At 39.7% G+C, this 24,413-nt stretch overlaps 1 protein-coding gene across 2 annotated transcripts; it reads right to left on the bottom strand.

The window, feature by feature from the left end:
- Positions 1-12,481: 12,481 nt before the first annotated feature.
- On the bottom strand, positions 12,482-23,071 carry TAF9B (TATA-box binding protein associated factor 9b). Of its 2 annotated transcripts, XM_080652142.1 has the most exons (7): positions 22,617-23,071; positions 21,928-22,009; positions 21,473-21,609; positions 21,245-21,379; positions 20,366-20,441; positions 15,736-15,846; positions 12,482-14,455 (listed from the first exon to the last, which is right to left on the bottom strand). In XM_080652142.1, exons 1-7 carry the CDS (start codon positions 22,665-22,667, stop codon positions 14,292-14,294), a joined length of 756 nt encoding a protein of 251 aa, XP_080508268.1. In that variant the 5' UTR covers positions 22,668-23,071; the 3' UTR covers positions 12,482-14,291. The 2 variants fall into 2 exon arrangements, with proteins under 2 accessions (XP_080508268.1, XP_080508269.1); XM_080652143.1 differs by lacking the exon at positions 15,736-15,846 and having other exon boundaries at positions 12,488-14,455.
- Positions 23,072-24,413: the final 1,342 nt, after the last annotated feature.

Raw genomic sequence — 24,413 nt, 5'->3', positions numbered from 1 at the left:
GTCTGCCCCCTGGTGGTCAGAGCTAAGATTTGGAAACAACGTAAGTGCCCATCAGCAGATCAGTGGATTAAAAAACTGTGGTGCATTTACACAATGGAATACTATGCTGCGGTAAAAAAGAAGGAATTCTACCTATGCCTCCATCTTGACTGGAAGTCTCTTTGATCCATTTTGAATTAATTTGTATATGTGGGGACAAACTGTAATCTAGTTCTTTCTTTTGCATGTGGCTTTCCCATTTCCCCAGCACCATTTATTGACGAGGCTTTCTTTTCTGCATAGTGTGTTTTTTGTCTCCTTTGTCAAGAATTATTTGTCCATATACATGTGGTTTTATTTCTGGGCTCTCAGTTCTGTTCTATTGGTCTGTGTGTCCATTTTTCTGCCAATACCATGCTGTTTTGATGATCTCAGCTCTGTAGTATAATTTGAAGTCGGGTAGTGTGATACCTTGGCTTTGTTCTTTTTTCTCAGGATTGCTTTGGCTGTTTGGCATCTTTTGTGTTTCAATACAAATCTGATGATTGCATTAAATTTGTATATTGTTTTGAGTAATATGGCCATTTTAACTATGTTGATTTTTTCAGTCCATGAACACAGGATATATTCTGTTTTGTTGTGTTTTTTAATCTCTTTTAATAATGCTTTGTAGTTTTCATTATATAGGTACTTCGTATCTTTTATTAAGTTTATCCCTAGTATTTTATTCTTTTTGTTGCAATTGCGGAAGGATTTTTTTCTATTTCTTTTTATGAAGTTTCATTGTTAATATATAGGAAAGCAGGGGATTTTGCACATTGATTTTGTATCCTATAAAGTATTTGTTTATTTTTTCTAAGATGGGTCTTTTTAGGGTTTTCTATATACACAATCATGTCTACAAAAGTGACACTTTTACTTTTTCATTCCCAATCTGGATGTCTTTTATTTCTTTCTCTTGCCTGATTGCTCTGGCTAGGACTTCCAGAACTATGTTGAATAGAAGTGGCAAGAGTGGTATTCTTGTCTTTTTTCCTGATTTTAGAGGGAAACCTTTCAGTTTTTCACCATTGAGTATGATATTGGCTGAGGGTTTGTTATACATGGCCTTCATTATGTTGAGGTACTTTCCTTCTATTCCTATTTTATTGGGTGTTTTAATCATACATGGATGTTATATCTTATCAAATGCTTTTTTTTTTCATCTATTAAGATCATATCATTTTTATCCTTTGTTTTGTTAATGTGGTGTATTACATTGTTCAGTTTATGTATGTTGAAACATTCTTGTGCCCTTGGAATGAACCCACTTGATTGTGATGTATTATTTTTAAAATGTATTATTGTATTTGATTTGCTTGTATTTTGTTTAGTATTTTTGCATCTATATTCATCAGAGATATTATTGGTCTGTAGTTTTCTGTTTTTGTGTTATCCTTGCCAGGTTTTGGTACCAGAGTTACAATGGCCTCAAAAAATGTGTTAGGAAGTATTGGCTCTTCTTCAATTTCTTAGAAAGAGTTTGAGAAGAATAGGTTTCAAATCTTTTGAATGTTTGGTAGAATTCACTCATGAAGCCATCTATCTGGTCTTGGACTTTTATTTTTGAGAGGTTTTTGATGGTTGTTTCATTTTCCTCACTTTGTGATTCAGTCTAGGGAGCTTATATTTTTCTAGTAACTTACCTATTTCTTCTAGATTATTGAATTTGGTGGCCTATAGTCTTTCATAGTGTTCTAGTATGATCCTTTGTATATCTGTGATGTTTGTGGTAACTTTTTTCATTTCTGATTTTGTTTATATGAGTCATTTTTCTTTTATCCTTAGTCTAGGCAGGATTTTGTCAATTTTATTAATCTTTTCAAAGAACCAGCTCTTTGTTATATTAATTTTTTGTATAGTCTTTTGTTCTCTATTTCATTCAATTCTTCTCTAATTTTTATTATTTCCTTTCTTTTGTTGACTTTGGGTTGCTTGTGTTCTAACTTTATAGTTCTTTAATATCTAATGCTAGGTTGTTTACTTGCAATTTCTCTTTGTTTCTTGAGATAGTCCTGTAACGATATAAACTTCCCTCTTTATTATTGCTTTCGCTGCATCTTAGAAGTTTTGATATGTCATTGTCATTCTCATATTTTTTTATCTCACCTTCCTTTATGTATTTGTATTTATTGAACAAAGTTTTATGTTTTTTATTGTAACAAAAATCAACTAAGTCTTAAGATTGTTTACATATTTAAAAAAGCAACTTAGATCCAGTTGCTTAAATTTTCATGTATTTTCTATTTACTTTTTTAAATTAAAATAAATGTTCCCCTGAAACAAACCATAACATAACACCTTATTAGAGATGGCCTTTTTGGAGGAGTTCTCTGTGCTCCCATTCCAGTTTATCCTGGCTGCCCTCTAGGTAATGCTCTCGGGAATTCTTTTCACTTGCGTTGGATCTCCCCTTTCCTGTATTCCCTTTCTCCCCTCTTTCTTGGTTTACTCTTCTTATGAAACATGAAACACCAACTAGCTTCCTGAGAAAGAGTGCCTGGGAGGCAATATTTTTAAGACCTTACATATCTGAAAATATCTTTATTCAAACTTGTCTGTTTGACTACAGAATTTCAGCTTATATATCAGTTTTTCAGATTTGAAGACTTCGTTTTATTGTCATTGCTGAAAATCATTCTGCACTTGATCTTAGCCAAAAGACCAAGAAGCAATTCTAGTGACATTCTAATTCTTTATTGTCTAAGTAATTTTACCTTCCTTTTCCTTTCCTGTCATTGTAATGGGGTTTCTGGAGTGAGCAGAGGTAAACATGAAATTTCAAAAGTCCATGTTTAACCAGAAATTCTCTGCTGGGCATTTTGCATACTAAATATCTATTTCACCTTTATGGATAGAGAAATACTTGACCTCTTGGGCAGGATCATAGAGCTAGTAAATAACAGCAGGTAGTCAGGTCCAGATTTGTCTGACTCTAATGGCTGGTGCTTCTTATTGTGCCTCCCTGAAATGATGCTTCTAGACTAGCACTTTTTTGTTTAACTTTTGGAGAAACAGCAAAAGAAAATTTTAGTGGTTTTTTTTTAAAACAAAATAAAATTTTATGGCTCAATTTTTTTCTTAAAAATACATTTGTATTTTAATTAATATTGTCCCTATAGTTGTAATTAATTTTAAAATGCACCATGTTTCTGCATAAATTTAATGGTAAGATGTACCTTGGTTTGAAAAGCAGAAATTCTAGCCTAATTTTCTTTTTTAAAAAATAAATCTTTATTGTTCAGATTATTACAATTGTTCCACTTTTTTTCCCCCATAGCTCCCCTCCACCCGGTTCCCACCCCACCCTCTGCCCTTACCCCCCCCACTGTCCTCATCCATAGCTGTACAATTTTTGTCCAGTCTCTTCCCGCACCCCCCACACCCCTTTCCCCCCGAGAATTGTCAGTCCACTCCCTTTCTATGCCCCTGATTCTATTATATTCACCAGATTATTCTGTTCATCAGATTTTTTTTAATTTAATAAATCTTTATTGTTCAGATTATTACAATTGTTCCTCCTTTTTCCCTCATAGCTCCCCTCCACCCGGTTCCCACCCCACCTTCTGCCCTTACCCCCCCACAATGTCCTCATCCATAGGTGTACGATTTTTGTCCAGTCTCTTCCCGCACCCCCCACACCCCTTTCCCCCTGAGAATTGTCAGTCCACTCCCCTTCTATGCCCCTGATTTTATTATATTCACTAGATTATTCTGTTCATCAGATTTTTTTATTCACTTGATTTTTAGATTCACTTGTTGATAGATATGTATTTGTTGTTCATAATTTATATCATTACCTTTTTCTTCTTCTTCCTCTTCTTAAAGAATACCTTTCAGCATTTCATATAATACTGGTTTGGTGGTGATGAACTCCTTTAGCTTTTTCTTATCTGTGAAGCTCTTTATCTGACCTTCAATTCTGAATGGTAGCTTTGCTGGGTAGAGTCATCTTGGTTGTAGGTTCTTGCTATTCATCACATTGAAAATTTCTTGCCACTCCCGTCTGGCCTGCATAGTTTCTGTTGAGAAATCAGCTGACAGTCGTATGGGAGCTCCCTTGTAGGTAACTAAGTGTTTTTCTCTTGCTGCTTTTAATATTCTCTCTTTGTCTTTTGCTCTTGGGATTTTAATTATGATGTGTCTTGGTGTGGTCCTCTTTGGATTCCTTTTGTTTGGGGTTCTCTGAGCTTCCTGGACTTGTAAGTCTATTTCTTTCACCAGGTGGGGGAAGTTTTCTGTCATTATTTCTTCAACTAGGTTTTCAGTATCTTGCTCTCTCTCTTCTTCTGGCACCCCCATAATTTGGATGTTGGTACGCTTGAAGTTGTTCCAGAGTCTCCTTACACTATCTTCATACATTTGGATTATTTTTTCTTTTTGCTTTTCCGGTTGGCTGTTGTTTACTTCTTTGTATTTCAAATCTTTGACTTGATTCTTGTGATCCTCTAGTCCTGTGGTCGTCAAACTGCAGCTTGTGAGCCACATGCGGCTCTTTGGCCCCTTGAGTGTGGCTCTTCCACAAAATACCACATACGGGCACACACGTACAGTGCAATTGAAACTTCGTGGCTCATGCGCAGAAGTCGGTTTTCAGCTTTCAAAAGAAATTTCAATCGTTGTACTGTTGATATTTGGCTCTGTTGACTAATGAGTTTGCCAACCACTACTCCAGTCTGCTGTTGGATCTCTGTATATTATTTTTTATTTCAGTCAGTGTATGCTTAATTTCTAGTTGGTCCTTTTTCATATCCTCAAGGGTCTCGCTAAATTTATCAGCCTTGAGGAGAAACCAAGATGGCGGCATAGGTAAACACCTAAACTGCTGCCACGCACAACAATTTCAAAACTACAAGTAAAAGACAAAACGGACATCATCCAGAACCACAGGAAGGCTGGCTGAGTGGAAATTCTACAACTAGAAGGAAAGAGAAAAGCACACTGAGACTCACAGGAGCTGCGGAAGGCAGAGGTACGGAGGCGTGTAAGCGGAGAGGGCTGGGAACTGAGAACGCAGCTGGCTTTCTCAATGCAGAAGGAGACAAAAGCTCCCAACGGCTCTGAACTCCAGTTCCGGGCGAGACTCTGGAGACCCAGACTCATACGGGGAGAAACTGGACTGTCTAGCAGTGGGCAAAACTCAAGGGCGGCTTTCTCTCAGAGGTGCTTGCAGCGATTACCACGGGACACTGAGAACCAGGGGCCTTTTAGGGCAGGGCTGATGGGAAGCCATCGCTGTTTGCTCCGCCCTGAGATCCTGCCCCACGAAGCCATTGCTGATTGCTCCACCCTGAGACTCAGCCCCATCCAAGCTGAGCACAGAGGCTTTTGCATGTGAATGGCCAGGACCTTTGAATTTTAAACTTAATTAACAAACTGCAGCTGAGTCAGTGAGACCCAGAACATCCAAAAGAAGGCCCAAGGCTCCACAGCAGCTTGCATTGCTTCACAGCTGGGCCTCATCTGGACACCTCCAAAACCCAAAAAAGAAGAGGAATCTGCAGATCTCTAGCTCCTGCTGGGTGGCCTCAGGCAGAGGCTAAATTAGCACCTGCTTGGAGATGCAAGAGCCCGTGTACCCAGTGGTCAGAGTGGGACCATCCAGATTACAACTCCTCAGATCCATAAGGGACACACTCGGGACAGACTCAGTGAGCACCAAAGCCCCACTGAAGAAAGTCTTGTCTCATAAGGGTGTCTCCAGCACAGAAGTTCTCCCATCATGGACACAACTGATCCTCACAGCCAATTGGCCTGGAGGTCAATTCCCCCCTGTGATACCAACAACAATCAAGGCATAACTACAACAAGACTGTGCACACAGCCCACAAAGGGGTGCACCAAGAGTGTCCACATCAGGTAACTGGGGAGGCTGAGCCACTGGGCCCTATAGGACACCTAGCACACAAAGCCACTCTATTAACTCGGGGAAGCAGTCAAAATGCAGAGACAAAGAAACGGGTCACAAATGAAAGAGATGGAGGAAAGCAAACTACTGGATATAGAGTTCAAATCCACGGTTATAAGGTTTTTCAAGAATTTTCTAGAAGAGGCCCATAAATTTAGCGAGACCCTCGAGGATATGAAAAAGGACCAACTAGAAATTAAGCATACACTGACTGAAATAAAAAATAATATATAGAGATCCAACAGCAGACTAAATGATCACAAGAATCAAGTCAATGCTTTGAAATACAAAGAAGCAAAAAACACCCAACCAGAAAAGAAAAAAAAAATCCAAAAATATGAAGATAGTGTAAGGAGACTCTGGGACAACTTCAAGAGTACCAACATCCGAATTATGGGGGTGCCAGAAGAAGAGAGAGAGCAAGATACTGAAAATCTATTTGAAATAATGACAAAAAACTTCCCCTACTTGGTGAAAGAAAGACTTACAAGTCCGGGAAGCGCAGAGAACCCCAAAGAAAAGGAATCCAAAGAGGACCACACCAAGACACATCATAATTAAAATCCCAAGAGCAAAAGACAAAGAGAATATTAAAAGCAGCAAGAGAAAAACAGATACCATGTTTCCCCAAAAATAAGACAGTGTCTTATATTAATTTTTGCCCCCAAAGACACGCTAGGTCTTATTTTCAGGGGATGTCTTATTTTTCCATGAACAATACGGTACACATTTATTGTTAAATGAAAATAAAGGAAATTTATTACCTGTATACGGTACGGTAGTTGTCAACACAAACCAGACAAACTGTGAATCCTACAGTATCAAGAATTTACTCATTTATTCAATGACAATCATGTCATCATCTTCTGGAACATCATCATAACAATCCAATTCCTGAATTTCCTGGTGAATTTCTTGTGACTCCATTTCTTTCAGAATCAGTGGACCAAATCTCTCATGTTTAGCAATAGCACTGTCTTTAAATGAGTACTTCTTGTCAAGGTAGCTTGCTCGCAGTGCATTTGCAGTGCAACTGTCAGTGATTTTCTCCCATGAATTCTTCACCCAAGTCACAACTTCTTGCAGTTTAGGTTTCACAAAGTTTCCACGCTGATTTCTCTCCATTCTATTAATTTCCATGCGCAAATTGTCTTTGAATGGCTTTTTTATTGCAATATCAAGAGTCTGGAGATAGGCCGTCATTCCTGCGGGAATCATTATCTGATCTATTTTTCTTTCGTGAAGAAATGTCTTCATGTCTTTAGCGCGGTGAGTGCTGGCTGCATCCCAGACTAGCAGACCTCTTTGGCTCCCTCGCATAACAAGCGGCAGCATTAAATCGACCCACTTCCTTATAACTGCTTGTGTGGCCCAGGCTTTTTCAGTTTCAAGAATAAAAATGCCCAAAACACGTTCAATCTTTTCCTTCTTGCCCTTAGAAATGACTAAAGGTGGGATTTTAGTGCCATGCAGACGAATTGCCAAAATACAGGAAACACGTGCACTTTTGTAATCAGTGGAGGTAATGTATGCTAAGGAGACACCCCGCTGTTCAATTGTTGTTTGAGATGATTGGCCCATAAACACTGCAGTTTCATCCATAGCAATCATGTTGGAAAGATTGTATTTAGAGAAGTCAGCATCATCAATAAAGGACTTGAATGCAAGTGCTCGCTTAATAACTTGAGTGTCTTCCAACCTAAACAATGTTGTAGATCTTCTTAAAGACAGTTCACTTCGCTGAAGGAAATTATCCAGCCAGTGTTGTGATGCTTTGAAGTCTTTGGGGGCTATGTCAAACTGTGGTGCCATTGCAAGGGCAAATTCTTGAATCTGAGCCCTATTCACAACCAAAGCCTTTGCTCTCCTGTCAACAACCCATTCACAGATCAGGTCTTCCAGCTCGGAAAATAATGGTTGCCGACCTGATCCACACTTGTGCTTTTTAGCATTCCCCTTGTCCACTTGTTCAATGAGGTTACCATACTCTGCTGGCCATTTTCAGACCAATCGGACACTCAACATCTTCTCTTTGCAGAAAGCAGTAAGATTTTGGCCCCAAGAGTCTTCCACGATTCCTTTCTTGTACTCCACGGAGTAGCTTTTTCTTTTTGCGCTCATTTCTAGGGGTAAAAAAAAAGGAATTGGGGTATCAAGGTGGGGGGAGGGAGATCACTCAAAATGACACAGGGGGGATGAGAGGGGAGAATCAAAATGGCACAGGAGAATCAGAGGGGGGATTACCATTTTAGTAACCCCTTTTGATCCTCCTGTGTCATTTTGATTGTCCCCTCTGATCTTCCTGTGTCATTTTGATTGGCCCCTCTGATCCTCCTGTGTCATTTTGATTGCCCTCTCTGATCCTCCTGTGTCATTTTAAGTGATCCCCCTCCGCCCACCCCTGTGCCACTGAACACCTTCACCAGACATCCCCCCTACCCCTTTATCAGACATTTACCCCCTGGGGCCTGCCTGGGGACTGTCACCGGGCTTGCTGGGGCCTGGATCTGGGCTGGAGCAGGGTCTGCCACTGACTGAGAACCTTCAGTCATCATGAAGGCGGCCTCGAGCATCAGGTAGTGTCACCAGAGACAGACCAGCACTCACCACCTTCGCCGCGTCCCATCCGCTCTAATTCTCCTGTTCTTCTACATGCATCTGCGAAAGTCTCCTCCTCTCTCCCGCCCCGCGCTCACCGCTCACTCCGACCTCCGCTCTGCCTCCACACAGCAGTGACGTCAGGACTCCGCGTAACGTCACTGGTTGCTAGACGCCAGTCGGGGCGGCCCTAGTGACCAGTTTATGGTAAATTAATTTTCATTCTGAGACAGAACCTGGGCCTTATTTTCGGGGGATGCCTTATATTTCACTGAGAAGGAAACCTGTGAGTAGGTCTTATTTTCTGAAGATGTCTTATTTTCGGGGAAACACAGTAGTTACGTACAAGGGAGCACCCATACGGTGATTTCTCAACAAACTATGCAGGCCAGAAGGGAGTGGCAAGAAATATTCAAAGTGATGAATAGCAAGTACCTACAACCAAGATTACTCTACCCAGCAAAGCTATCATTCAGAATTGAAGGTCAGATAAAGAGCTTCACAGATAAGAAAAAGCTAAAGGAATTCATCACCACCAAACCAGTATTATGAAATGCTGAAAGGTATTCTTTAAGAAGAGGAAGAAGAAGAAAAAGGTAAAGATAAAAATTATGAACAATAAATACATATCTATCAACAAGTGAATCTAAAAATCAAGTGAATAACAAAATCTGATGAACAGAATAAACTGGTGAATATAATAGAATCAGGGGCATAGAAAGGGAGTGGACTGACAATTCTTGTGGGGAAGGGTGTGGGGGGTGTGGGAAGAGACTGGACAAAAATCGTACACGTATGAATGAGGAGTGGGGGGGGGTCTAATTGCAGAGAATGGGGTGGGAACCGGGTGGAGGGGAGCTATGGGGGGGGGGGAAAGAGGAACAATTGTAATAATCTGAACAATAAAGATTTATTTTAAAAAATATATTTATCAGCCTTTTCTAGAAAATTCTTGAAAAACCTTATAACCGTGGATTTGAACTCTATATATCCAGTCGTTTGCTTTCCTCCATTTCTTTCATTAGTGATCTGTTTCTTTGTCTTCACATTTTGGCTGCTTCCCTGAGTTGATAGAGTGGCTTTGTGTGCTAGGTGTCCTATAGGGCCCAGTGGCTCAGCCCTCCCCAATTACCTGATGTGGACACTCTTGGTGCACCCCTTTGTGGGCTGTGTGCACAGTATTGTTACAGTTAAGCCTTGATTGTTGTTGGTATCACTGGGAGGAATTGACCTCCAGGCCAATTGGCTGTGAGGATCAGCTGTGTTTATGCTGGGAGAACTTCTGTGCTGGAGACACCCTTATGAGATAAGACTTGCAAAAGCCTCTGTGCTCAGCTTGGATGGGGCGGAGTCTCAGGCGGAGCAGACAGCAATGGGTTCCCGTCAGCTCTGCCTTAAGAGGCCCCTGGGTCAGTGTCCTGCGGTAATCGCTGTAAGCACCTCTGAGAGAATGCCACCCTCGAGTTTTGCCCGCTGCCAGATAGTCCAGTTTCTCCCCGAATGAGTCTGGGTCCCCAGAGTCTCGCCCGGAACTGGAGTTCAGAGCCGTCAGGAGCTTTTGTCTCCGTCCTGGTTGAGAAAGCCAGCCGCGTACTCAGTTGCCAGCCCCGTCCGCACGTGCGCCTCAGTATCTCTGCCTTCTGCATCTCCTCTGAGTCTCAGTGTGCTTTTCTCTTTCCTTCTAGTTGTAGAATTTCCACTCAGCCAGCCTTCCTGTGGTTCTGGATGATGTCCGTTTTGTCTTTTACTTGTAGTTTTGAAATTGTTGTGCGTGGCAGCAGTTTAGGTGTTTTCCTATGCCGCCATCTTGGTTTCTCCGCCTAATTTTCTTTTTGAAGATGAGACCCAGACATGCTACCCATAGATCTAGAAAATTAAAGTCACAGCTGGGCCAGAATTTTAATATACTGGTGACTGCATTCCCCACCCCCGATTTCTTTTCCCCTAATATCTTATTTCTAATGTACATAGGAATTGAAAAAATTGTAAAAACCCATAAACCTAGCACTTAGACTCTATAACTGCCAATTTATCCATACATCAATCTGATTTACCTTTTAAGTACTTTAAAAAATATATATTTTGATTTTTCACAGAGAGGAAGGGATAGGAAGAGAGAGTTAGAAACATTAATGAGAGAGAAACATCGATCAGCTGCCTCCTGCACACCCCCCGCTGGGGACGTGCCCACAACCAAGGTACATGCCCATGACTGGAATCAAACCTGGGACCCTTGTGTCCGCAGGCCGATGCTCTATCCACTGAGCCAAACCAGTTAGGGCTCTTTTAAGTACTTTCTACTAAACTCTGCTTCCAGGTTTTCCCATTTATTTGGGTCATTAATCCAGAGAATGAATGGGGAAATTAAAATATTTGAGTACCGCTTTATGCTTAGGACATAATGGAGGGAATGTAAAATAACATTTGTCCAGAAGTAGTTTACAACTTGTTGAGGAAAATTCATGAGCATATAAACTAGAATAGTGCAAGGATGTGCTTCCTGATTTAATATAGAATTGGGTATTACTGATAAAACATGGCCAATGTTTAGGCTCAAGTGTAGCATATTCACTTTCAACATGTAGACAATATATGCATGCCTGTATATAGACGAGATTATACTCTTCATGTCATAAACTAATTCTATCCCTTTGGCTCAGTGTTTTCTGCTTCCCTTCTTTTCCTTTTTTATGACCAAACCTCCCTGTAGGACATGATAACAAAAATCAAAAAGAGGTACAGAATGAGACTCCTTTCTACCCAAGTTCCCTAGCTGCCAGTTTCCCTCCTTAGAAACAACCACTCTAAGATCTGTTTCCTTTAATGTGGAGTTACTTAATGCGTGTAAAAAGCATATCTATGTGTGCATATACATATATATTAAGATATATATGGTAGCATATTATACACATGAATTTGTACTTGCTCTTCTGATTTGTGTTTTCTTCCTTACCTTTTGAGTACTTAACTTCCCTGCACTCTGGACTTCTTAGATCACAGTGTGCATTATATCTTCCATTCTCCCACATGCTGGCTGTATTCCTTTATTCATACTCTGATAAAAGACACTTGTTTCCTATTTGTGAAAGAACGAACTTGGGATAACAATGTCCTCACCCCAATTACCATCAGTACATCTTAAAAAATCCACCTAGAAGCTGGAGGACAAGAGCTGCCTTAAGTCATTCTTGAAGCTAGATTAGGTGGAGGTAGTTAGGAAAGGGTTATCTGCAAGATAAAGTGGTCTTCGCCTCAAAGAGCAGTCCACCCACTGGCTGACCTAGTAAGTGAATGAACAATCAATTTCATGTATGAATTCCCACCAAAGACAAGAGCATGTTATGTTTTTTTTTTAACAGATTTAAACCTCTATTCTTTCATTTTTATTTTGCTTCACTATTTAGAGCAGCCGTGGGCAAACTATGGCCCGCGGGCCGGATCCGGCCCGTTCGGCTGTTCTATCCGGCCCACGGAGCCAAAAGAGCAGAGGGTTCTCTTGCTCTCCCCTCCGCTCCTTTACTTTGAATTTATATTAGTTCACACAAACACTCCATCCATGCTTTTGTTCCGGCCCTCCGGTCCAGTTTAAGAACCCATTGTGGCCCTCGAGTCAAAAAGTTTGCCCACCCCTGATTTAGAGTCATGCTGGTTCTAAATAAAAGCAAACAGTTCCTTGATTTAGAATTAATTCATCCATTAAATCTTAATTGCTTTTTGGTCCTCAGAATTACTGGGCCTTGTTCATCTTCCTTGTATCTTTTATTAAAAATCCTCAGCCAAGGATATGCATTTATCGATTTTAGAGAGAAAGAGAAACATTGATGTGAGAAACATCAATTGGTTGTCCCCTGACTTGCCCCGACCAGGGATAGAACCTGCAACCGTGGTATGTGCCCTGACCTAGAATCAAAACCCTCAATTGTTTGGTGTATAGGATGATGCTCGTAAGTCAAAAAAGAAAGATAAATGAAACAATTTTTTATTAATAATCTCGGAACAAATACGTTAACAATTCATTAGTTATATAACATTTTACAACTTTGAAAGAACTTTCACATATATCAATTAACCCTCACAACATCCCTGTGAGGTAGGCAGGGTCAGTGTTATTTTCCTATTACTAGTGAGGAGAACAAGGCTCAGAGGTAAAATAAGGTCACACAGTTGGTAAAGGATGGAACCAGGACTAAAACTTAGGCCTTTTGAGATGCTGCCTCCCTGAGAACATTGAAGTAATGATTTCCTATGCAATATATAATGAACATTTCTCTCCTATGATGTTGATCAGATGTGTTATTACAAGTTTGATACCACCTTTTCCTAACATCCAAAAGCACTCAAAATAAGACATTTCTTCCCTGTTACTGGAGTAATTCTCTATCAAATGGCATCCAAAGATAAAACTTCTTTGTGTTTTAAATTTTGAAAATCCTCGAATATGAAAATTCATTACAGGAAATTCTATAAAAGTAATCATATGTTGAATACGTCAAACTTACTTAAACAGAAACTGCACAAACCTGTTTATATTTTTGAAAGCTTAGCAATCTTTCCCAATAAGGTATTTAGATGTGTATAAAAAGGGAAAGGTGTTTAGTGACATTACTGGGAAATCTCAGCAGAGTGTATCTAAGTGCAGTTCACGTCACTAATTCGTTGTTGGCCTTCTACGGGAAGGAAAACCATTAGAAAACTTTCAGTTGTGATCCCATCTTAAGTGTGACATCCTCAGCAACAAACTAGAAGAAATGATCTGAATTATACCAATAGGAGGAAGGTTCAAGCAGTAGTGATCAAAGCATGTATGCATGTGGTAAAAAGGAAGAAAATACTTGCTCTTCAGTGGTTTTGCCTAGGTCCAGTGTAAATATACTTATCAAGGCAGATTTTAAGCTATAGCATCATCTATGTTAAATTTAGAAATGTGAAATATGGTGGAGTTATCAATTTGGAAAATAAGACTGAATATAAACTACCTATCAAAAAGAGAGTAAAGCTCAATGGGCAAAAAAGGCAAGGGATAACAAATTGCTCTCAGAAAAAGCAAATGGAAACATCCAAGTTTAAAGTGAACTGTAGAACAGCGGGCATATAAAACAGGTTTTAAATATATAAAAATGGTACTAAGGTGTATTATTAGGAATGATATTTTTAAAATTCCAGTTTTGGCCTTTTAAATTTAAGAGCAATAGGGAGACATTTAAGCCTATGGGGAGGATATGGTGCAGAAAATGAACGGGATCTAGAAACGGGGTTGAGGGGGTAGGAGGTTAGGGAACACCAAGAAACAAATACATTCAAAACTGGATTTAGAATCTTAAATCCATCCTCTCCAAAGTATTTACTAAGTTGAGAGAACTATTTATAAAAGTAGGTGACAATAAAAATGACTTTTAACTTACAAAAGAAAGTAGTACTTCAATGTAGATTAGAAATTATGCTGTAAAGATCAGTTCACTGATCAGGCCACAGAAACTGAAACTTAAGTGCTATTGTCAGTGATACATGGCAGAAAACTGCTTCCAAAACAGAATTGTAGGACTCAACATTAGTGAAACTATTAAATAATTGCTTAACTTTTTCTACTTGAAGCCTAATGAAAAAACACTGGCAGCCTTACTTAAATCTAACAGTTTACATAAATATGAAAAATACTGCAGCTGTCTTTGTTTTCCAAGATAAAACTTGAGAAGATCTAGAATGTTCTGGTTCAGTATAATTGGGCTCAAAACCAACTATGCATTTGAAATGCATCTAGATTATTTCCTTACAGAGTATCACTGTCATCATCATCTTCATGTTTTCTCTTCAATGGGTTTGATTCATTGGCTGTGTTCTGTGATGAAACCATGTTGGCGTTAATAAGAATATTTTTTGGTCCAATCACTGAAGGATTAATCAGAACATTTTGAACTGCAGTTGTTTCAGGAACTGTAAACAGAGGAGAAAACATCCCCAAACTATGAATTAATTACCCAGGATCAGAAACAAATGGTATAAAGTATTCAACAGAGTTCAGTGTAATTCTAATAATTTCAATAGCATGAAGTGCAACTACATAGAAGAAACTCGGGTAATTATAATTATACTTCATGAAAAGTTGAATTAAATTTTATTTATTTTAAATATATTTGTATTGATTTCAGAGAGGAAGGGAGATAGAAACATTAATGATGAGAATCATCGATTGGCTGCCTCCTGCATGCCCCCTACTGGGGATCGAGCCCACAACCTGGGCATGTGCGATGCTCAACCACTGAGCCATACCGGCCAAGCTGAATTAAATGTTAAATACCTAAATTAGTATCTAGTATAAGGTTAAAGGTTTTCTGTTAGTTTTTTTGAACTTTTAACTACCTAAAACTTTACTTAGTACTTCGTCATGGGAAGCAGTGCACTGGATTCATCATGGTACACACTATATATGTTCAAGGTAAGGAATCTTGCTTCCCTCATAGGCCAATATTTTATATACATAGTTTACTGTGTGTGGTTAAGTTTAAGATGTGAATCTAAGCATGTGCATTAATAAACTATACTATAACAGAATTCTACTTATATTATTCTAACTTTATATGTCTCCTTCCATGAAGTAAGTAAAGGTACTTTTTTAAAAAATTATTATTGGCACACATTCTACTTAACATTCATTCACTCATTTTTTATTATTTTTTTATTGTTTAAAGTATTACATATATTAGTACATATATCTCCTTTTTTCCCCCCATTGACCTTCCCCCAGCCTCCCCTAGCCCGTCACATGCCCTCATCCCACCCCCCCCCAGTGTCTTGTGTTCATTGGTGTGCTTATAGGTACACTTTTCTTTTGATGTACACTCAGTTGTATCATTTTCTTGAGCTTGAACCCCAAGTGCTTTCTCCTAAAGCTGCCTTAGATTTGTGGGCCCTAACTTATTTTAGTTCACAGTGTTTTTTGAGAATCTGATGGTCACACTGAATACTCTCCCTAACCCCCAAATGTTATATATACTTAAAGTTTCATATATTGTAATTTTAGTGGGCTCATAGGCCCCCTCTGAAGATTTGCAGCATTACTGCCACCTTCTTATGATATTTAAACAATTTAACTCTTGCTATAGGAACACAAACTGTTCTATAGTCACAAATTATTCAGAAATTTTAAATTCAGAAAAAAATATTTTAAAAGAACCACTCACACCACCACCCCCCTTCTCCACCCATGACGTTACCTGGTTTGACAGGTGTGGACTGAGAAGGTGGAATCTGCACCGTAAATCTTTGGCTTGTCACTGATACTGGAGGTACAATTTTATTTGTGACAGACACTGTTTGTGGGGTTGCTGTAGTTGTAATTAACAGACTATGTTAGTTAGATGACTTATGAAGGTTCATATTCTGCCCTTCTTAGCTTACCAGAAACTACCTTCAAAGCATAGGGAAGTAATAAAAGGTGAGAAAAAAATCATTAGAAATAAGAGTAAAGTAACTTCAAAAGTGTTTACAAACTCAATATTTTAGATGCTAAAACTTCAGGATAGTGCAGTAGTAAAGAATGTAGGTTCTGGAGCCTACCTGCTTGTGTTTGAATCCAGGCTTTTATCACCTACTGAGTATGCTTGGGCAAGTTATTTAATCTTTTTGTACCTCTCTTTTCTCATCCATCAAATGGGGACAACAGTACCTATTTAATAGGATTCTGTGAGAATTAAAACAAAATAATCCACGTAAAGCTCTTCAAACAGTGACTAGCATGGAGTTTTAGTGACAGGAAATCATAAAATTGAGTGTTTAAATAAGCTAGCAGAATAATGACCCACATTTTCTATTAATCACCCTATATGGCACTTTTTAATTTTTGTCATTTGCTGAAAACTAGAAGTCTATTATGCCCATGAAGTTAAGTCAACACATATCTAATAAAAGCCTATCAAATATACCCTTTGGGGTTCCCAGGTAGGCAAAAAAATATTTTTTATATTCAGATTTTTTTAAGTAGAAAGAGATCTTGGAGATAACCATGTCCCATACCTCTCATTTTAATTCAACCCTTTAATCCAAGGTAAAATTTAAATACCACCCCATTTTATAAACTTTTTTATTTGTTCAGACGTCGTTACCTGCCTCTGAAATTCCCTTAACATGTTATAGGAGCCTTAATATTAGTGTTTTATATTGTTCCCTCAATTACAACCCTCTGCTAACCTTTTTCATCCTTGTGAGCACATGGCTTTTGTGCCTTGTTCCTAACAGGCACTCAACAAATGTTTGCTTAATGAATGAATTTCCCAAGACTCAAAGACTCAGCGTGTAAACCAATGTCATAGCTCTCTCAAAAAATGCATTTTTTGGAAACATGTATGTTCCTAGTTTTTCCCTTGGGGATGCAAAGTTTTCCATATATCCCTTTCCTCTGGAACCAACCTGCCCAGGGATAGTTATTTGAAAAACTATAACTATCATTGAAAAAAAAACTATTAACTGTCATGATCTCCAGGGACAAAGCAGAAGAAAGCCTTAATGGGGGAAGAAAGCCCAAAAGTACACAGAAATCTGGGTTCTAGTGCTTTTTCTTACAAACCCAGGAAAGTGAGAATTTTATATCTTCATACCTAGGCAAGTTTTCTTATGTATTAAAGAGTGGTTCAAAGAATTTGATGAAGTTTAATGAAGCAGTCGTCATAAGTTTTATTTGGTCAAGAAAATTCACAGTAGGTAGGTGTTTTCTTGGCCATTACTATAAGGAATTGTTAACATTTAAGTAAGTATGGAGTTTAGGCTTTAAAATTCAACAGAGTAGTTGCTTAGGTCTTACGCATTATAAAACTCATTGGAAAAAATTTTAAAGTTAAAAAATTGCACCTTTTATTTTAAAATATGTTTTTAGTGATTTCAGAGAGAGGAACGAAGAGGGGGTGATAGAAACATTAATGAGAGAAAAACATCAATCAGCTGCCTCCTGCATGCCCCTACTAGGGATCTAGCCTGCAACCTGGGCATGTGCACTGACCGCATGAACCCAAAGCCCCTTGGTTCTTGGGTCAACACTCAACATCTGAGCCACACCGGCCGGGCAAAATTACAGTATTGATCATAGCAAAAAGGCCAAGAAGTGATCTAACTAGGAATAAAAATCACAACTGATAACTAAAATTAACTTACGAAAAACACATGTAACTGATTACCACAGCTTAGACTTAAAAAAAAAAAAAGGCAGCCCTGGCCAGTTTGCTCAGTGGATAGAGTGTTGGCCTGTGGACTGAAGGGTCCTGGGTTCAATTCTGGTCAAGGGCACATGCCCAGGTTGTGGGTTCGATCCCCAGTGGGGGACGTGCAGGAGGCAGCTGATCGATGATTCTCTCTCATCATTGATGCTTCTCTCTTTCCCTCTCCTCTCTGAAATTAATATAAAAAAAGCATATTCACTTAATATGAATCTACAGATGAATAGTATATGACCAAAACCTTACACAAATTTATATGCAAATTTCTGTTCACAGAGGTCACATGAATTTATAAGTATACAAGTAATACTATACAAGGCTGGTTTGAAAATGCTGAAATGTAACTTCATATCCTAAGAATATGAAGAGATTATCTACACAGCTCAAAAATCAAATGGTTCTTATACCAGAGCTACATGACATCTACAGGACTCAAGTTATAAGCAGTAAGAGCCAAAAAACAATACTGATCAAAGAGAAGGGAATTTTTTTTCTGAAAATACTTTGTGAAAGAAATCCAGAAAGAATTTAGGACAACAGAAATCAGGAAATCTAAATCTATTATTTATATACTAGAGGCCCGATGCACGAAGATTCATGCAAGAATGGGCCTTCCTTTCCCTGGCTGCCTGCATTGCCTTCGCTCCCGCCAGGAACCGCCTTTCTGCCTTCCCACACTGCCCAGAGGCCCGGAGCGGCTGGGGTGGTGCGGAACGCCTGCGTCCCACCCCCAGCCACTTGGCGCCTGCATATGCAAATTAACCCATCTTCTTTGTTGGGTTAATTTGCATACTCACTCCTGATTGGCTGGTGAGTGTCACGAAGGTATGGTCAATTTTCATCTTTCTCTTTTATTAGTGTAGACTAGAGGCCCTGTGCACAACATTCATGCACTGGGGTGAGGGGATCCCCTCAGCCCGCCTGTGCCCTCTTGCAGTCCAGGACCCCTCGGGGGATGTCCACCAAGGGGTCCTTAGTGCTGTTGCTGAGGTGGCAGAGGCTCCCGCCACCGCCGCTGTGCTCGCCAGCCATGAGTCCGCCTCCTGCGTTGAGTGTCTGCCCCCTGGTGGTCAGTGTGCGTCATAGCGACTGGTCGTTCCGCTGTTCTGTCGATTTGCATATTAGCCTATTATATAGGATTTCCTTATTATCTAATCAATGACATTAAGAAGATGCCAATAATGTATTTTTTATTGTTTAAAGTTTTACATATGTCTCCATTTTCCCCGACTGACCTCCCCCCACAGCCACTACTAAATATCTTTCTCAGCTTGAGAACATTATACTAAGTGAAATAAGTCAATAATAAAAAGCTAAGAACTATATGATTTTACTCATATGTGTGATATAGAACAAACACAAACAACAGCGTGGTGGTTGCCAGAGGAAAGTAGGTGGGGGGAGAAGGGAGTTCTAATATATGGTGACAAGAGATTTGACTTTGGGTGGTGAACACATGGTACAATATACAGATCCTGTAACATTAAAACCCACACCTAAAGCCTATATATTCATGTTGACCAATGTCACCCCAATAAATTTAATAATAAAATAAATACCATTCTCCACTAAAAGGAACCAGAGCTCTTTGGAGAAATGGCTGATTCTAGGACTGGGGTAGAAATATAAGATGAGCTTAGAACATCTTGTGCCAGAAAGCAAGAAATGCTCAAAGAATGATGGATGGGCACAGATAAAGGCACTGATGAAGGGGTTAGTATACAGGGGTGGAGAACCTTAATTCTTCCAAGGGCCATTTGGATATTTATAACATCATTCACAGGCCATACAAAATTATCAATTTAAAAAATCAGCCTGTTGCCCTACCGGCTTGGCTCAGTGGATCGAGCATCAGCCCTCAGACTAAAGGGTCCCAGGTTCATTTCTGGTCAAGTGCATGTAACTCACCATCCTGCAGGAGGCAACCAATCGATGTCTCTCACATCCATGTTTTTCCCTCTCTCTGTCCCCTTCCACTCTTTCTAAAAATGAATGGAAAAATATCTTTGGGTGAAGATTAACAAACAAACAAATCAGCCTGCTATATTTGGCCAAATATTTAATTAACTCACCCCTAATGCCTTGGCAGGGCCAGACCAAATGATTTCTCAGGCCTTATATGGCCCATGGGCCGGACATTCCCCAACCCTGGTATAGGACAATCAATGATACTTTTGAAGTGGTTAGTATTAAAACAGAATTTTTCCACTTTGATATCCTTAAACTTTTTGTACATTTTTAAACTTTATTTTGACTGCATTCTGTTGTCAATTTATTCAGAAATTTCTTTAATTTCTGATAATAAATTGGCTACTGCCATGAGTGTATTTGGCTACTTCATTTGTATAGGAGGCAGAAAGAACACAGCTTAAACTATTGGTATTATAGTTTATATCAACCACAAGGTTGGGTAATGTCCAAATTTATACTCATTTGGGATCAGATATTCTTTGTGGCTTTCTCATTTTGAAATCTGATAAAATATATGTCTATAGCTTTACTAGAGGATGAGTAAATGTAATGATGGCAACACACATATGGGAATTTCTGACTCACCTTTTGATTTGGATTATAGTTCAAAATCAAGTGCTGAGGCACTTCTTTACCACCCAGAAAAGGCATTTCCCTTCTCACTTACCTATAGTAGGAGTGGTAGTTCTGCTACTAACAGCACCAACACTTAACCGTGGAAGTAGTCTTCCTTGGTTAGGTCCCTAAGGGTTTAACAAATTAATTTTAATGTTGTTCACATTTGACACCTAAACTTACCAGGAATGAAATTAGGATTGTTGATGTGAATTATTAATGGATAATCCATGGCAAGAATATCTTGTTTTTATTCTATTGGTGTTCTAAATTTAACATTAAAACTAGGGTTTTCATAAATGGATGAGTATGTATGTATGTACATATATAATTATATAGTATTTGGTTTAAGGTAGTCTTATTTGGGGATAATAGCTAACTTCCTTATAATTTTTAATCTTACCTTAAGTAGTCAACATCTAAACCTCCCAAAATAAACTCTCTTAAAATAGTGGAATTTCAGACATCAAAAGCAGCCCAATGTGAGGAGAACTTTTTCAGTGGTGGGAGAGCCTTAGGTCATATTTCAGAAAGCAAGTCCAATTCCTGATGGTGTATTATCAGGCTTCACTAAAAAACTATGGTAAAGTGGAAAGATTAGGAATTATGAGACCTGAATATCAGTCCTCGCTTTGCTACTAAGTACATAGATAAATTCAGAATCACTTTCCTGATGTGAAATATGAGTGGTGGGTTAGATGAACACTGAAGCTCCTTTTAGCTCTAAAAATCTTAGATCTTATATATATGTTTTTAACATAGCAGCTAACTGCAGACATGGTGTTTTCAAAGCAGTAAATTAAAAAAAAATCCTAAGTATATTAAATTATCTTAGCTTTTAATCTACTGTATTATCTACTTGCTTTTTACAAATTCCCTAATACAACTCAACTTTTTAAAAAGCTAAATTGACCAAAAATTAAAATTTTACCTTTTTAATTAAGGACTTCAGCCTATAGTTTGGAGATATTAAACAGTATCTGTCAGGTGGTAGTCTGGGTCCTGCATATGGCTTAATCAGAGGTAAAGGGGTTTGATTTTTCTGCCTTGCCATATCCAGTAAAAACTAAAAAAAAAAAAAAAAAAAAAAAAAAGCCTTATTATAACTACAATGAAAAAATTGTTAAGTCAAATTAACTTTAAATAAACGTTTGCTCACATCTCTTGGGGGAGGAGAGGTAAAAGATTGATCAGCACGACACTGGATTGCCAGTCTCACATCATCTGCATCAACATTAGGTTTCTTAGCATGGCTTGAATAAATTTTTGCATCGTCCAGAATTGTAGTTACATATCCTTTAAGAACAAAACATTATTTTCTTAAACATGAAACTAGCTTAATATTTATGGCCACTTTTCTTAATAGAAGATTCCATTAATTTCTGAATTAGTTTATGCATTTTGTTTTTAATATCTAATTGTTCTATCTCTATGATCAATTAAAAATATATCTCAGTATAAATACCATTTCCCCTTATCTTGAGCTCTCTTTACTGCTTTAGGCTGAATTCTATGATGTTAACTGTTAAAAGTAATTTAGTTGAAAATGTCCTTACAATAAAACAATCTTCAGATTCACAAAGTAGGCAAAGTTTTGGTGTTTTATTAACTTACGGAAAGCAAATTCCAACATTTGGTTTATAACTCTTGGTTCGTACTCTGTAATTCCCATATCCTTCAGGATCTGTGCCATCACCTGTGGATTCAAATAAGAAATGCCAGATGCATAATGTAGGTATTAGAAATCAAGACTGGACCCAAGGTAGTGTTTGTACTTATGATACAAGGTCCCCGTTCTCTGGGCTCCAAACTTGTACTCCTTTTCTTCACAAGTGAGTGTCAGGAACACACCAAATGCTGTAGTACCCTCTTTGCTGAAAACTTTTATTTTTTGGGGGGTGGGGGTGCTAAGAGAGAAGAAGGCCCGGTTTGGTTTTCCCAGCGGAGGCAGGGGTGGCTACAGCTGGTTGTCATTTTCGGATGTGACGATGGGGGAGGCTAGCTAACACCAGAACTCTGGACGCGAGAGTCCGGGCTCGTAGAGCAGCCGAGACGAAGAGGTGGCAAGGACCGAGGTCCCAGAGACAAAGCCTGGTTGCTGGCCTGCGCGCTCCAGCGGGGCTCCCGGAAGGCGGGAGGACGCCCCGGGGCCAGTACCCCCATCCCACTTTCTCCGGGCCGCCCGCCGCCCAGGTTGGGCTGAAGCCAGCACGAAGACTATTCTCCAGCCTACGCGTGGGCCTGCCTCCCAGGTTCCTGGCTGTGCCGAGCTTTGCGCCCCGCCTCTCATCTTTCGCACTCACCAAGGCGTCTCTCGGAGCGTTCTTGCCAGGCGCCATCTTGCCCGACTCCATGTTCTCCCGCTGTTCGTCATCCGGGGAGAGAAAGCTGCTTGCGAGCTCCGCGCTCAGGCTCCACCCGTGGGGAGTACGAAAGGCGGGGTTACCGCGACGCCCTTCAGGCCGCTTCCTCCCAGCCGCTCCCCATCCCCAAGGAGGAGGATGGGAAGCCTATAGGCTCGGAAGGTGCGGGTAAAACTTCCTCGAGAACGCCCAGGCCAACACTTGGAAGAGCTGAGAAGCTCCTCTTTCCAGTGTTCTCCGCAAAAGTGCACCAAAAGGGCCGCTCTTGTCTTTTCTGGGGCCTCTCCTCACACCCTCCGCTGCTGCCACTTTGGCCCCTTCAGTTTCCTTGGAATCCCTGCAGGGCCCTGCCTCCACTGGCCCCTGTGGTAGTTGTCAGGTCAAAAGCAGAACACCTGTTAAATTTGAACAGCAGATCAACAACTACATTTTTAGCATAAGTATATCCCAAATATTACCCAGGCTATACATCTACTACAAAATTATGTGCTACTGATGTGACATTCATGTTAGGTCTGATCAAAGAATTGAATCGATACCCCTTCCCCTGGGAGCTGACCTTTAGGCCACTTCACAATGGACATACCACTTAGTCCACATTCCACTTGCTAAGACCATTACCTCTCCCCTCTGGAGTTTCCCAGAATCCAGACCTGCACAGAGAATTCTCCACCCAGAAAAAGCCCGCCTAGAGTCCTTTAAAAACCTCTGACTCCCATCTTAGGGTGCTGGCAACATTTTGGGGCTCAGCCCATCTAGTTTCCAGGTGACCTAATAAATTCATAATTCTCCACCCCTTTTGGCCCCTGCATTCCTCCTAATGAGAAGGCTAACCCCTATTTTGTAAAACTACTGTTTGGAATTCTCTGCTGTTTTTTTAGACGGACTCTTATTCTAAAAAATAACTTTGCTTTCTAGCCTGCTTTAGCCTGCTTGAATAATGAGGAAGATAAACTTAGCTGTCTGACCTTGTAGGCCAGAGACTAGATATGCCCATAATTTCAATGCCATGCCAGGTGCATTTTTTAATTGGATAGAACTGTGTAGTTTTCAAGGCCAGCAGCAGGATAACTACTAAGTGCACATAGGGCTGGCTCTTTAATAAAAAGGGAAGTTCTGCTTGTAGCCTTGCTTAGAATTTGAATTCATTTTCTCTAAGCCCACCGTTGAATAAAGTGTGACTCCAAACTCTCCGAGCATTGTTTGATTATTCCGGTTCTCTGTAACACTTCGGAGACCCTAACAATTCAAATTTAACAAGGTGTTCTGTGTTCTTATTTGCTAAATCTAGCAATTCTGCTCTAATAGCCTGTTCTCTATACAACAGGCTTTTGGTCAGCTCTGGGCCCTGTCAAGATTGTCCATTTTATACTGATGAGAAGCTAAATCCTTTGACCGCCTGCAGGATTCCCCTTTGGAGCCCCATTCAGCCTTGATCCTTGGCCCTGAATACTTTTCTTTCTGTCTTTGCTGAAGCCCACTCAGGGCCCTTGCTTGCCTCTCAGATGCCCTCCCCACCCCACTCTCCACGGAACAGTCTGATTTAAGAAAAATGTGCATGGCTTAACCGTCTCTGGTTTAAAGTGTTCCAAAGAGAACTCTTTCTTACTCCTCCACAATCCACTAATGCCCTAGAGTTCTCCATCCCAGGAAAAGGCACTTTGATCCAGCAGTCAGTCATACTATGATCTTTCCCTCACAATCCACACTCAATCTAGTAGCAAGTCCTGTCAAGGT

Source organism: Plecotus auritus (assembly GCF_963455305.1).
Source record: "Plecotus auritus genome assembly, chromosome: X".
Classification (NCBI taxonomy): domain Eukaryota; kingdom Metazoa; phylum Chordata; class Mammalia; order Chiroptera; family Vespertilionidae; genus Plecotus; species Plecotus auritus.
This window is presented reverse-complemented; position numbering and strand designations above follow the sequence as displayed.